The sequence below is a fragment of the Malurus melanocephalus genome, unplaced genomic scaffold, assembly GCF_030028575.1.
Source record: "Malurus melanocephalus ecotype Western Australia unplaced genomic scaffold, MMel_1.1 scaffold_1, whole genome shotgun sequence".
NCBI lineage: Eukaryota > Metazoa > Chordata > Aves > Passeriformes > Maluridae > Malurus > Malurus melanocephalus.
In genome coordinates this window covers 8,556,184-8,571,581 of record NW_026623233.1, presented here as the reverse complement: position 1 = coordinate 8,571,581, position 15,398 = coordinate 8,556,184, and the positions used below count along the sequence as shown (strand labels likewise).

Genomic DNA, 15,398 nt, shown 5'->3' with positions numbered 1-15,398 from the left:
CTTTGAGAGTGTTTTAGGGGGCTGGCTAAGTGGGTGTGGGGGCTGGCTAAGTGGGTGTCTTGCTGTGCATGAGGCAGGGCTGTTATTCATTAGGGGTGCAGAGGACCAGGACTAGGAAGCTTCGTAAATCAAAGGGGTTAAATCGTGCTCCACAGGAGAGAGGGTAACGATGGCTTCCCCCTGGGACCYAGAGCAGATGACTGGCACGGTGTGAACCCCATTCACAGGAGCACTCTTCATCCAACTCCTGTGAAATGTCCCTCCCCTGAGCTCACACACATCCTCCCTCTGGGCAAAGAAAGCCACAGGTGCCGTGAAAGGTTCCTGTGTACGAGGCAGACCAGACCCCTGAGCTGCCCCCAAAAAGCCTGACTTGAAGGAGATCCCAGCAGGAGACCCCTGTGCAGGCTTCTCCCCTGTGGGTGCTGCCAGTGCCTGCCCAGGATGGCCGGACAGAGAGAGTCCAGCAGGAGAGGGTCAGCACAGAGCCCCCCTGGCTCACAGAAAGGTGCTGTGTGACCCTGCTATGGACCACAGCTTTGTGTGCCTCTGCTTGAGCTGCAGGCTGAATAAGCTACTTCAAATGATAAATTGAGCTCCTTTATTTAAAAGGCACCAATGAACAATTCTGTGATTTCTCACTTTCCTTCTCTTTGCTGTATTTTTCCCCCTGATAACAGCAGTTTCCTGAGAACTGTCATTATACAGGTATCCCTCACTTTACTAAATACCCTCTGCAAGAAGAGTCCGACCTAGCAGGAGTGGGGGATTAGTGGTGGAGGGAGTGGGATTTTTATTRAACTCTGTATCATGAGTCTCAAACAGGATCTTTGACGTCATTGGGGCAGATTGAAGGCTGAATCAGTTGTTTCCTCTCTTTAGTTGAGGGTTTCAGCTTCAAGTTTGGCTTTCTGGCAATGCTGTAGGTGTCAGATCAGAAGCAGGTTCATCGTTTTGTGAGGAGGTCAGTGATCTTTGACATGGGCCCTTCCAAATCCCCCAATCKTAATACTTATTTCTAGCAAGGAATAAATCTATTTACACATTCACAGCAATACATAAATTCAACAAGTACATCTTGGTGCCAGTATTACAGCTTAGGAACAGAACAAGTTCTTTATAACAACTGGAATACATTTTGAGATCCAGGCCTGGCATTCACAAGTATTTCCACAATTTCTGCTTATAGCAGTGGTAAATTCTAAAAAGTGGTATTTCATAGAAGTACTTTGGGATCATAAGTTTCATTATCCATTATGGATGCTGATCCCTGGCACTCTGATCAATATAAAGATTTACTGATACTGAAATTCTAATGCATGGCCATATTCTGAAATGTTCCCATCCCAGCAGAATGACAGCTAAACATAAAAGTGCCATAAATGCTCCTGACCTGTTTTAGTGACACACTCAGTTTTACAGTATTTTTTCAGTCTGGTCTTCCTTTGAAATATTGATTTAAACAATATCTGTATTAATAGTATCGCTATTAAAACTGTTCAGCTTGTCTCTCTGAAGACTCAGGTTTTTTTGTATTGTAGGCAAATAGCCARAAGTAGAACTGTTTCCTCTTTAGCCATGTACCTTTCTAATGCCAGGTTGCTAAAGGTAAGATTTTCTCAGAAGACAATGTAGCTTAGGCTCCTGGTTTAATGGCTCTACAAGTAGGTAGAGATAATCTAATACTAAAACATGCTTGTTTTCATCCCTTGTCCTCAGATTTCTTTCACCTCCTTTTTTTCTTGAGGATCTCATCACTTACAGTCACTCTATCAGGARAAGTCTCATCATCTTTTCCCACTTACCAATATTTACTGGAACAAGAGAAGTACTTCTGCCTCTGAATGAAGACTGAACGCATTATTTTTGTCGTTTCCTGAATCATTTAGACATTGTTTAAAAATGCCCCTTAGCATGACCAGTTCTGGATATGTGCAAAGTGAGATTGGCCGTGGTTTCTAGAGCTGTGCAAGGATGTGCAGTTCAGCACAGAGGGCCCTGGGGGCTGATCCCCTGCACTCCATCCTGGGTGCAGCACAGCACCACACAGCCCCACTGTCACCCCTGCTGCAGTGAGAGGTGGTGAGAATCGAATCTTTGGGAAAAAAATGAGTTTGGGGTTCTTTATAGCACAGCACGATTGCATATGCTTTTTGATAGCTCAGTACACTTTATTCAACCAAGTACGTTTTTATGCAGTGGCAGGAGCCAAATCAATAAAAAGAGCATTGGTTTGTTGTTGCAACAAAGCCAGGAGGACAGCTGGGCAGCTCCAGAGGGACAAGGAGTGTAAAAGGATGTCTGCATGTTAAGGTGAGCTCATTAACAGCTGAGCAGCCACTGTGATTATATTGGAAGGTAATTCTACATTTTCTAGCTGTCTTGCTTCGTAGTATCAGCCTGGGAAAAGTATATATTAAATATATAAATTTATATAGGCATATATAAAAATAAAATTTGTTAAATATTTTTATATATATATATATATATTTGATTGTTATCTTTATATATATATTTTATATATATATATATATATATATATATATATATATATATGTATATGAATGATTGTTATCAGTAGGGGAAATAAGGCTTGGGGGGATTTAGCTCTTAACAAATATGGTATTAATCAGATTGACATTAAAGGAGGAATCAGCCATGCATATTTGAGGTAAATTTTCAGTGRGGAAGGGGGGCATCTGTAAAAGCAGATTTTCCCAGTGGCATTTAACACTCACAGCCTGAGACGATGCTTTCCACTGGTATTGATTTCTCACCTGGTTGGAGCTGACCTTTCCCCACACAGACTGACACAGAGTAAAGGTCCAAAGCAAARGCTTTGCAAACCTGCTGTGTGCAGGCAAACCCTGATGGCTCCAGGCTTCCCTACCTAAGCTGGGCTCCCTGTGGGGCTGGGTGGGGCAGGAGCTGCCAGCGACCAGGTTCTGAAGATGTGACAAAGAAAACAGTCATCTTGTCACCAGGGTCTGGCAAAGCTCCACCATGGTCAGGGAGTGCCCACTTTGGCTGACACCAGGTTACATCCTCTAAATACATGTGAATTTGCAACTTAATAGGGCTGTGTCAAAGAAAAAAAAACTTTATGCAATTTTGAGTGGCTTGTGCTGAGACATCATGTTACCAAGCTGACAAAGCAATATTCCTCTCTTTAGGCCAGATCCCAAAGTTAACTTAGGCCAGTGGGCACATTGCCATGGATTTTAGAGGATTTGTGGCTGGTGAGGCCACATCTTGAGCAGCATTCCATTTTGGACACCTTATTACCCCCAAGCCCCTGAGAAGCTGGGAGGAGTTCAAAAGAAAATGGCAGCAACAGAGTTCAAGACAACTGGTTTGAGAAGTCAGGCTGAAGAGCTATATTAAATTATTAAGAACTTGGATGAGCAGTATCTCAACAGCCTTTGAAGCAGAGAGGCATAAATGAAGGAGCAAAAGGTGGGGAGAGCAATGTCTTACAAGGTGACAGTGGCACCACAGCCATGGGGAGCTGAGGCTGGGAAAGCCCAGGTTTGAAGGCTGAGCCCAGCTGAGGAATGCCTCTGGCTGTCCCTGCCTCTGGCTGTCCCTGCTTCTGGCTGTCCCTGCCATCCACAACACCCACCACCTTAGGACCCCAAGAAGCAGTGGAGAGGGGAATGCAACATCAAGAAAAAAGGGCAGAGGCTGAAAAGTGTTATCAGTATACACTGTATACAGTGTATACAGTTTTAACTGCGTTATTCCTTCCTGTAACAGCTAGGTTGGAGTAATAATGATTAAACTCTTAAAATTTCAGTGATGATATCAGTAAATTCTTGTCTTTACTTGATGAGCATGCCATTTGTCCAAGAAGAAGATTTTGAGTGCAATGAGAGCCARGGTGCAGCTTTGCAGATGGGTGTTCAGCTGGGCACGTGGCTCATTTGCTTGCAACACCACCCACAACTCTATGATCTGCAATAGCCTGCACAGACAGAGATTCCCCTTTGGTGGAACGTGATGAAGTCAGAACTGCTGGAGATATTTCATGGGATGTTCATTGGTTCCAAGGACCCCGTTACTCGCCATTCTCTGGAAGCTGCCACAAGCAGTAGTAAGTTGTCCCCAAATCAGCAGGCTTTGGCACTCAGCTGTGAAGGAAATACCACTGGGTATTTCTTTGCTAGGTTTATTTTTCCATTCAGTTCAGCAGTTTTTCATAGAAGCAATTCTCAGGAGGCAGAAGAGGAGTAGAGGGATCTGGCTAGGCTCATGGTAGGTTCAGCAGCCCTTGGACAAACRAAAAAGCCCAGACCAGCCAAGCCCTGAAGAGGCTGCTTTGCCTATTCCATAGCCCTGACCACGCTGTGCTATCATAAATCCAGCACTGCACTTTTGCCAACAACCTCCCTTGCTCTTTATTGCTCTTATTGCTTTCCCTGAGGCTGAAAACCTCAGTGGGCCATCATTTCAGTTCAACTCCAAGATGTTTTCACTGTTTTGCTTCYCTGAATTGCTCAGATCAGATGTCTTTATTTCAAACATAGAACAACTACGCTCCCCAAGCTTGAAAAAACACCAGTGTGTTTTCTTTTGTCAAACTGCAAAATACAGGAGAGAGGCAAATGGGAGGGACTATACATGAAACACAGTGCAGCCAAGGAAAAAACACAAACCAAAAAAAATTCACACCTCAAACACCGAAACTAGATAGAAAGCTGGATACAAAGAGTGTCCCTTCACTGTGCAACACCATCTGAGGGACTGGCAATCTCCTACATTATAAATCTTTTATTTCACAAAATAATAGCATGAGGTGAACACCTCCTTCGGGAGACAGAGAGATCATGGTGCTCAGAGAGGCAGCATCATGGAACTGTCTGAACCCAGCAGCTGTCCCCTGTCACAGTGCTGGCAGTGCTGCAGTGAGGCTGCAGGAGTGACCTGTCCCTCCTGGAGCTCCCCACCACCACCACCCCACACAGCCTCCACCAGAGGGACGAACTGGTGCTCTTATCACAAATAAATAAAGTTAATGTTTTATTGACACCGAGTTCCCARTCAGTGCCAGGTGAATTCAGGGCAGTTCAAGCTGGTGTGGCATGCAAGAAGCCTGGGATAAAGCCAAGCCTGGAGTGCCAAGGAGTGCTGGCACACAGGTCTGCTCAGGACAACATCTCCAAGGGATAGCAYGGCAGCCTGGACCTGACCTTTTAGGCACAGTGCTCCAGAAGTGGCCTTCAAGCTCATTACTCAAGTTGCTAATTGTGTGAACCACAGAAGAGGCTTCCCCTCCCTCTTTGTACAGATAATTTAGCTACCTCTGCCCACAGGAGTGTGACTCTTGCAAACACGTTTTCCATTGGCTTTTTTGGAGTGTCTTGGTCTCCCTGAACCCAGGCTTTGTCTTGCTGGTGCCTTGGTCAGCAGGAGAGGAAAAGGCGATGGATCCTGCCTAGACCTGCCCAGCACCATTCCTGGACTGCACAGGAGGGGAAGCTGGGCTGTGCTCTCTGCTCCAGCCTTGTGCCACCCCAGGCTCCTGCACAATGTCCCCGTGTCCTTCCCTCTCAGCCGTCCTTCCCTTCGGTGGCCAGCCCAAGGTCAGTGGAGCAGGCACTAAAACCAGCCAAGGAGAGCAAACATTTGGGTACATTAAACACAACAAAGGGCTCTGGGTTGAGAGACTGGCACAGCAATGGGACTTGGGGGGCTGCAATGGGCCTGAGACGGACTCTGATGGGCAGCCCTGCACRGGCAGGTGAGGAAAGCAGGAGCTGGATGAATCCTGGTGGACTACAAAGCAGGAGGGATCTTAGACCAGCAGCCTCCTGTGATGCCATGAAGAGTTGCCCCCTGGTCAGTAACGAGTGTCCTGACAAATTATTGCAGTGTCCAGGAGCCTTTCCACAGTGCCCACAGAGCAGCCATTGCTCCTGCCTCCATAAACCTCTTGAGRCAGGCAGGGCTCCTTTTCACTGATGCACAGACTTTCAGGAGAATCCCAGATTTGTCACAGCTGCACAAGGATGCTGCCCACGGCTCAGCCATGCCATGCATCCGGCAATTCAGCAGAAACACCAAGTTACAAGTCAGCTTGTTTGCAAGGTGGTGGAAAATCCCCAGGTTCCCATGGGGAATTTCTACACTCAGAACTCTTGCACAAAAGGTGCTGCTCTTGRTGGCCTTTCTCTCTTCATGGTCTCTGCTGCTGCACAGCAGAAGAGGGACAGGGGACAGTGTCCATGAAGATGACATGTTTTGGGAGCAAGCTGGCCATACACACAGCATGCAGCACACAGCCCACTGTCCCCTCTGGGCTCCTCAGGCTGCCACTTTGGTCTCACTGAAGACATAATCAATATTTTTGCATGCTTTCCCAGGTCTGGGCCTTGGAAGGGGGGAGTGCAGCCTATCAGGGGGTTTTTGTGACATAAAACAGGGGAGACCATTCCATGTTCAGGGTCAGGGCTGACTCATGTTGGTGATGAGGTTTGTGGCTGTATTTCTTTAGCCATGGCTGCACTCCTGRAGCCCTGTTGTCCAATTCTGCCTTTATTATGTGAATTACATACACCGTTGTTTGTTGGGTTCTTTTTTTTTTAAAGCAAGCTATTTAATCCTTCCATTGGRCCACCTCTTGTCTGAAAATAGTTTTAAGTCTTGCCCCCAGCTACAACAGAAACAGTAAGAGCAGCTTTACAAAGGCAGTGATGCTGCAAAATAATTTTGAACTCATGCAAAGTTTGCATCCGTGTCTCCTGATTCCATGAACCACTGTGGGTGCAGAAGAACTGYGATTGCAAACTGCTGTCACATGCCTGCCCGTGCACAAACAATGGGATACATGGATGCTCACCCTGCCAGGCCCATCTCCCAGGAGGAATGAACCCACCTGCTGCAGCAGGAAGAGCAGGGTGAGAAGATGGAGAGGGTGGAGAGGGAAGGCAGGAAGGGGAGCACAGTTCCTGTGTCGGCAACAACAGGGGGACTGGGAGACRGTTTGCAGCCTTTAACCAGACCTGACAGGAGGAAAGGCTGAAGTGCCAGAATATGCAAAGAATAAAGAACTTTTGGAATTTTGAAACACTCAATTTCAGGCCAGTTCACTGTCAGGCTGGAACAGCCTCTGCTGTCACATCACCTGGAGGTTTAAGCTGAGCACCTCTGCTGCCCTGAGCAGGGTGACAGGATGGGGTTCCTGGCTGAGGAAATCCCCATTCCCATGTGCAGCCCCACTGTTGTGATGTGGGAGCTCTGGCACAGCCCTGCTCCCAGGTACTGAGTAGAGTGACACAGACACAAGGGGCAATTCTGCTCCTGGGGAGTCTCACAGAGCAAGCAGGTGGGGATGACTTGAAGCCAACCAAAAGCAGGCAATTTGTCCTGATTAGACATAAAACAGGGGAACAAATCATCTCATTTGGATGAGGTAGTCTGGAGCAAAATATTTAAATTTTGTGCTCTCACTGGAGAAGAAAATAAAGAAACAGCAGATCCATCACTTAGCAGTTGTGATGGTAAGTGTGCTGCGTATAGGACATTGCTAATATGCTGCACTCCTCGTGTGCTGTGCTGCAAACCTGGGAGGTTTGGCTTTTTCTAAGCATTTTTCAGCAGAGTCCATCCCTAAGCACAGAATGGATGCTGGTGGCCCCTCCCCCAAAGTGGTGGGAAGATGTTTGTACAGAGACCTCAGGAGCCACAAACCATGGGTGGGAAGCCAATCTTTCTCCATGGTCTGCCAGGAGCTCTGCAAGGAAAGCAAAGGATGACGAGGCAAGGGTGGGTTTTGTGTGGCTCGTGTGTGATTAAAACCCAGCAAGGGTTCGACAGGGCTGCTGTGCTGAGCTGGGGCAATAYAAGAGCTCTCAGAGCTGCTCCAGGCTGTCCAGGAGCTCCCCATCCATTCTGGCCAGGGCTGTARGATCTACAATATCAGGTCAATCCCGTGACACTAAAGATAGCACARTGTACACTTGTGAATTCTGGCAACAGATCTGCAAGTGACAAACACAGAAATGTAAAGTGTTGCCATACAAGAACACTATAGCGATTTCCAGCGTGAGATGTCCTCTTCTGTTTCTCATCCTGCTAATGAAAAATAGATTAGCATCATAGATGCTTAGGATGTTCTGTGTGGGAACGGACTCTTGGTGGGCACCTAATCCAACACCCTCCCAAGYAGGACCAGCCTCAAAGGTACAGCGGGCTGGGCAGGGTTGCACCAGGTTGGGGGTTTAGTGTTTTTAAGGATGGAGACTGCACAGTCTCTTGGAGCTACTGAAGTGACCACCATCATGGAGAAAAATTCCTCCTTTTCTTCTATGAAGACAGGCTGAGGGAGTTGGAGAAAAGAAAAGAAGGCTCCAGAGAGACTTTCCAGTGGCCTTCCAGTACCTAAGGAGGGTCTACAGGAAAGATGGAGAGGGACTTTTTACATGTGATTGGATAAGCAGTAGTGGCCTTAAGCTGAAGGAGGGCAGGTTTAGGTCAGATGCCAGCAAGAGATTCTTTACTGTGAGGGTGGTGAGACAATGAGACAGATTGCTCAGAGAAGCTGTGGGTGCCCCATCCCTGGAAATGTTCAAGGCCAGGTTGGGTGGAGCAACCTGGTCTGGCAGAAAGTGTCCCTGCCCATAGCCGGGTGAAGTGGAACCAGGTAATCATTAAGGTCCCTTCCATCCAAACCAGTAATTCTGTGATTCTGGTTTGACTGAGTTGAGCTGTGCCCCAGAATCAGTGCTGACCCTGCAGGGACACCGCTCCATGGCTGTAGCTGGAGCTAGATGTACTGAGTGCTGYGCTGTGGTCCCAGCTGCCATCCAGCTGCCATCCATCCCCCTGGCCCTTCCCAAGCCAGGGCACTGCTCCCCACTCGACTGCTGCCCCACCAGCTCTGCTGATGTCAAACTGAGTGACATGGAATCGGAAAACCTCCATGTTTGCCCACCAGTCCACTTGTCTCACAGGCTGGTGGATGTGGTGCACCCTTAGTAAATCCCAGCCACTTCCTTGTATTCCATCCGCTGACAAATAGCTTCCCGAAGGAGTTCCACACCTAAAAAGTAATTATTTATTTTCTAATCATCCCCTTACAGTACCCTATGTCCCAACAAATGGCAACTCATCGTAGTGGGAGAACTATATCTACTACTTGCAGGTTAATTGGAAAAAAAGGAAAAGAAAAAAAATGAAAACCCAGAGAGAAACAAGTTCTCCTTTGCTTTATCTGCTCTGATAGCAGCTATCACACAGAGCCTATCACAAACCCTTCAGGCTCTTGGCAAAATGCGTAACTCTGCTGACCTGCTAAGGCAGTCAAGAGAAAGGAGAAGGGCATTTGATTGGAACAAACTTTCCCTTGCCAGCATTATCAACACCCTTTATAAAGAACTCTATCTGCAGCAGGTTGATAGTGGCAAGCAGGGGCTTTCACTAGCACAGGAAAGCAATCTTGGTGACCTTCAGCAGAGAAGAAGGTATAAAAACCAAAGTCTTTTTCTTGGGTGACTGTCTGGGCACCAGCTGAATTTCTTAGCTTCCAAGGAGGACACATTTCTGGGAACTTTTTTGAGAAAATGGCAACTTTAAATGAAAAGAAGACCTGCAGCCAACGGATGGAAGATTTCCGTCGTTTTGTCTGGAACCCAGAAACAAAGCTCTTCATGGGAAGGTCCTTAATTAACTGGGGTAGGTTGTCATGTGCAAGATTCTTCTCTTCCTTCTGCTATATTTATAAACTGCATGTGGGGGGTGTCATCTCATGAGTGGGATGCAATRTAGATGTGTTGAAGACAGCAGTTCTCGTATTTGCTTCTAAACCACTTTTCGGGTGGCCCTATGAGCTGGATCAAGTAGATCAAACATTGATCCAAGTAGSTCCTGCAAACTAATGACTTCAAAGTGGTTTCGAACCAAATACTTCAAAAGGAGAAAAATTTGCCATGGCTGCAGAGAGAGCAGTGTACTACCCTGTTMAAAAAATGAGATTCTGCCCTTATTCTTTTCCACAGTGTGGATCATCCTCTACTATCTGGCTTTCTACGTGGTGATATCGGGGCTGTTTGCACTCTCCATTTATTGTTTAATGCAGACAATTAATCCCTACGAGCCGGATTACCAAGACCAGCTGAAATCCCCAGGTACTGTAGGGTCCTGCAGCAGCTGCGTAGGACTGGGCTGGGAAGAGAGGCATTGGCAGAGCCMAGGGCTGAGGGGAGACCAGCATGGAATAAAGCAGGTCAATCCTGCCCAAACAATCCCTGCAAAGTTTAATCTCTGCCTGAAATTACTTTCAGGCTTCAAAAAAAAAAATCTGGCACATTTATTTACGTATTGATATGTGAATATATAATATKGAAAAATAGTACATTAATTCATTCCATTACGCTGTTGGGACGATCATGCCTGCCTGTACCAGGTCACCTCCTCTCCCCATGGGCAGGGGTCAGTCCCTGGGGAGGTCCCTGGGTTCTGCCCCAACCCCCAAAGCACCACAGAGGGCTTTGGGGTGCCCAGCAAGACGTGGAGGTGATAGGGTGAGCAGCCTCGGGTAGGTACTCCTATGCTTGCCAGTACCATGGGAAGTCCCTGAAAGAGCAGGAATTCCTTGCCACCAGGATCTGCTGTGCCAGTGGTCAAGGAAGCAAAATAAAACAAAGACACGTGGGATTAGGAATGAAGATCTGTGGGACATGAAAAGAGACAGGAGAGATGATCAGACATCATCAGCTCACACTGCTWAAGCTTCACATTCCAATGCCTTGTTTTCACAATGGGAGGGGGACAAAAACTTTTTAGAAGCTATAGCCCTAAAAATTATTGTCAGGTGCTTTTGTATTTTGAAGTTTCCACTCCCAGTATTCACTCCCAGTATTTTGCTGGCAAAATAATTCCTGTAACAAGTTATGTGCGGCTTCTACAAAAAACTGTTTCTCATGCTGCCTCATGTGTTTCTTTAACCCAATGTGACTGTTATTGCTAACATGTCCTGGGGAAATCCGGTGCAACTGCTGGAATGATTTTACAAGCTGTTCTTATAACAGCATGGATATATGTGAAAAGAAAACAATTCAGCAGCAGCAGAGGCTTTGGGGTTTTGGTTGAACAACTCAGAGCTGAGGTGGCTTCTGTACATGGTTAAATCCTCCCCAACAAGGCTGAAGGATCTCCTGCACTTACAATGAGTCTTGATGCAGCGTAATTGCTATTGTCAATCTAAATAAACAAATCTGTGCCTGGCATCTCTCCTCTGTTTTGTCTTCTCTTTCTCGTGAAGGTGTAACCTTACGACCCGATGTTTATGGGGATAGAGGACTACAAATTTATTACAACGTATCCGACAACAAAACCTGGGAAGGTTTAGTGACAATTCTTGACACTTTTCTAACAGGTAAAAATTAAGTTTCTTGTACAATACTGAAAAAAGGTGCTGTCTTATATCCCATGCTAGGTCTGAGGACCTTAAGCCACTGCTTCCATTTTACATTTGTCCTTCTCAAATCGCAGATTTTGAGTGGAAAAATCATCTTCTGAAAGGGATGAGCAAATCACCTCATGAATCTATAAATCCAACGTATGTACACATCTATTAAAATCCAGGTTCTTCTTCAGGGCTTTTACTTTATTTAATCCTATGTAGCCTCAATAAAACAGACCAATAGAAAGTATGAAGGAAGAGAGAGGACAAAAGGTCTTCAAAACTAGTCTCGTCTAAATTAATCTGATTAATTTGCCTGTGACTACAAACATCAAAGTGCCATAATAAATCTTGTAAAGCTGTTGCATGGTGTCATCAGGGAATTGTCAAAGTAGGTTATATGCTCTGTTTGCCTGTTTGTATCTTATAACATTGATATATATTTATATTTTTTATATATTATAGATTTATGTATTTCTATTGCACCTTAATGCTGTAATTCTTTATGATTCTCAAACACATATTGAGAAAAACTGTTATTTGAAATTGACTTTATATGGAGCTATCAACACAAACTGCCAATCTTAACCCAATTCGATCTCTTTCCTTTTGCTTTGCTTYGACATTCTAAAAAAACCACAACAAAATTGAACCCAACCCCTAAACAGTTTAAGATTTCCTTGCTCCATCTAATCCCAACTTCACTTGAAATAGTCTCCCATGAGAGAATCTCCAGCCTGATGTTGGGATGTATAATTTGCATATGAAAAGCTTCAGAAGGGATTTTTTTCTTTCTTCTTCACAAATGTAGCATATACACCAGCTGCTCAGCATCTGAACATCAACTGCACCAATAACACATACTTCATCCAGGACACCTTTGATGGCCCAAATAAAACGAAACTATCCTGCAAATTCACCTCAGATATGCTTCAGAACTGCTCTGGCATCACAGATCCAACTTTTGGATTTCCAGAAGGAAAACCCTGTTTTATTATAAAAATGAACAGGGTAAGTTCAAGTTCAAGGTGCTGAGCAGGAGAAATTCAAGAGCAGCTTGATTCTCTGCTGGGGAGCTGCTGGGTCTTTGATGCTGTGGGTTTTAAACTCTGCTTTGTATTGGGGAAATGATGTGTTTTTCCCTGACATTCCCCTGGAGTCACCAGGGAAATCCTGAGACTTTTTCACCACCACTAGGAAAGTAACACAGGGGAAGAAAGTAACACAGATCTCTGAATGGACTCTCAATAGCTTTGGCTTTCCTTTACTTTAGTTTAGTTAATGCCTCTGTAGGGCTCTCATCCCACAAACCAACACCAGAAGAGTTTCCTCCTGCAATACCACAGCCCTGTGCCTTCAGCTGAGGCATCAGGATGTGACAGTCACTGATGTGGTTTCAGAGAGGTGATATCTTATTTCTCCAGGCACCAAGAAAAACAGTAAGAAGAACCCACAAAAACAAAACCCAAACCTGGTGTATTTTTTCCTTAGGGAAAACCACCAACACCTTTTTTTGGAGAGGAATAAATGGAATTTTCATTGCTTTAAATTTTTTTCAGGACATAGACAGAGGCATTGTATTTATTTTTAGGTAAATTTTTGAGCCTTCTGATTCAATTTTGGTAGAAGGTGAAGAGGTCAAATTCCCCTCCAGTTTCTGGTAGACAAAATCACTGCATTTTTGGTTTGGCTTGCACCTTATTCATTTTTCAAAAATCTGTGCAAGCCCGAACTGAGAAGGGAGCTGTGTCCCTGATTCTGGCAGGTGCAACAGGCTTTTTCCAAAAATGCCTTTTTCTGCAAGGTTGGGTGGCAGCCCCAGCAGGGAGAAGACATGGACAATGACCAGGGGGCTTCACCTCCTTTCACCTTTGCTGCTACAGGATGCAACCCCACTTGTTTCATAGGGTGAACCAGCCCAAGGATTTTTCTGCCAAAACCAAGGCTTTCTAAGAAGGATAAGATAAATAGCATGGACATTCACATAATTATTGACACACGATTAAGAGTTCTAAGGGAGCCCTGGGCATCAGCAAGGACAGGTGGTATGGGTGGGTAAATGARTTGGACTTGGAGGAGGTGCAGTGTTGCTTGCTCTGGCCAGGCTGGAGCCCATCTGCAGTGCCCATTCCAGGTAAGGCAGAGTTCTGCTTCCTAAACATCCAGCCACAACAGTTTTTCACCCAAATACATAAGACAAGACGATTTGTTTGAGAGTCTTACACAAGAACATATTAAGCATCCTTTGAAGCTCAGTTCTCAAATAACTCCTTGTGCAATTTTTAACTCAAAACAATTTCCAAGATGACCAAATGTGAGTTCTCTTTTTCAGATTATCAAGTTTTTCCCTGGCAATGGCACTGCACCAAGGGTGAACTGCTCATATGTGGTAAGAGTATGAGGTCTGAGTTCCACACATTTCAAGCAGTGCATCTCTGAGAGCAAGAAAGTGCAGTTGTGACCAGAAAAAAAACCAGCCTTGCAGATCTGCAAATCAGAACCCAAATACTTTGAATATTCTCAGTTCTGTGCAACTTCTTGCACCAGCACACACGCTAAGGAAAAACCCTAGAAGTTTGCTTTATTTTAAATCACCTGAAACATTGTATTTTCATGCTGCAGAGAACATTTGCTGTTAGCTTTCAGCTCCCCGTAGTGACATTCACGCCTCAGCGCAGCTCCCCCAGGCTCTCTGCACATCTCAGCAGGTCCAACTCACTGAGCTCCCAACTGTAATCAAAGCACACTTGCCTGCTTTTCTCGGCAATAGTGACAGCGGGAGATTCCCACTTTTATTTGAAAAATAAGCCTGGTGCTAAACATCCTGCTGAACTCGAGCTGTAACACACACTTAGCACCCTCAAACGCTTGCCTCACGCTGGCCAATGATTTCCTGGCCAACAGARCCCCTTCCTCCCTTGTTTTACCAACAGGGTGACGAGTCTCGCCCGCTGGAGGTGGACTACTACCCTGTGAACGGCACCTTCAACCTGCACTACTTCCCCTACTACGGGAAAAAGGCTCAGGTGGGTGCTTCTGTATTTTTCTTCTTTCTCTTTGAGCATGGATCATCTCTTCGATTCTATGAGAACTGGAGAGGCTATTTTTAAGACTTCATTTTAAAACAGGTAGTGTAAAATAAAAGTACTTTCTTTTTCTTTTTTTTTTTCTTTTGCCTCCTAGCCCAGCTACAGCAATCCTTTGGTAGCTGTGAAATTTCTCAACATTACAAGGAATGTAGAACTTAAAATAGTGTGCAAGATCATTGGAGCTGGAATTACGTTTGATAATGTTCATGATCCCTATGAAGGAAAAGTGGAATTTAAATTGAAAATAGAAGACTGAGCAGCAACAGAGACACTTCTGAAAAATATGTGAAGAGTAAACTTAACTATTACCACATTCATCTATATTTATTTTCTCATTAYGGCTCCCATATAAATTACAGTGCAGAGACATTTTCTACTGCAAGATGACCCACAGAGCTAAGATTAAGATCCATCAAGATCCCACTCTCAGAGTGTTAAGATGAGGATTATCTCAATGTACATAGCTTAACATTTCATGGCTACAGTATGCTGCTGCCTTCATGCACAAATTTGTACAAAACAAGTTTCTCCCAAGGGGTGTAGCTGTGCCTTCAAACAACGTAACTACAGACTCAAAACATCACTTTGAATAATTTTTCAAACCATATTAAATAATTGATGTATGTTACTAAATCGTGGTTATTGAGAAATAACTAGATAGCTCAAAAAGGACATCAATACTCTGAAATACTAGCAGGCAATTAGATTTTCAATCTCTCTTGTATAGGATGTAGAAAAGTGTATTAAAATGATCTGTATCCCAATGCATTGGCTTTTTGCACTAGCCAGCTGAGTCAGATTTCTTTTGTTGACAGATCAATGACTGCAAAAGAAGGGAACTTGAAATCTGTCCTCTAATTCACAGGTTTCGCTGTACCACTTACCTCYATGTATATAACCTAATAAAA

General features: G+C 44.9%; 1 protein-coding gene across 2 annotated transcripts; it reads left to right on the top strand.

Moving 5' to 3' along the window:
• Positions 1-9,560: 9,560 nt before the first annotated feature.
• ATP4B (ATPase H+/K+ transporting subunit beta) lies at positions 9,561-15,187 on the top strand. Of its 2 annotated transcripts, none has more exons than XM_057387031.1 (7): positions 9,561-9,672; positions 9,996-10,124; positions 11,261-11,374; positions 12,213-12,412; positions 13,734-13,787; positions 14,335-14,427; positions 14,585-15,187. In XM_057387031.1, the coding sequence occupies exons 1-7, from the start codon at positions 9,561-9,563 to the stop codon at positions 14,744-14,746; spliced, it is 864 nt and encodes a 287-aa protein (XP_057243014.1). In that variant the 3' UTR covers positions 14,747-15,187. The 2 variants fall into 2 exon arrangements, with proteins under 2 accessions (XP_057243014.1, XP_057242932.1); XM_057386949.1 differs by having other exon boundaries at positions 13,734-13,790.
• Positions 15,188-15,398: the final 211 nt, after the last annotated feature.

Bases quoted from the DNA above. Each gene is read 5' to 3' on its own strand.
- ATP4B (XM_057386949.1), top strand. From the start codon at position 9,561: ATGGCAACTTTAAATGAAAAGAAGACCTGCAGCCAACGGATGGAAGAT. The intron at 12,413-13,733 runs GTAAGTTCAAGT...TCTCTTTTTCAG, and splicing joins TTATTATAAAAATGAACAGG to ATTATCAAGTTTTTCCCTGG. The intron at 13,791-14,334 runs GTAAGAGTATGA...TTTTACCAACAG, and splicing joins GGGTGAACTGCTCATATGTG to GGTGACGAGTCTCGCCCGCT.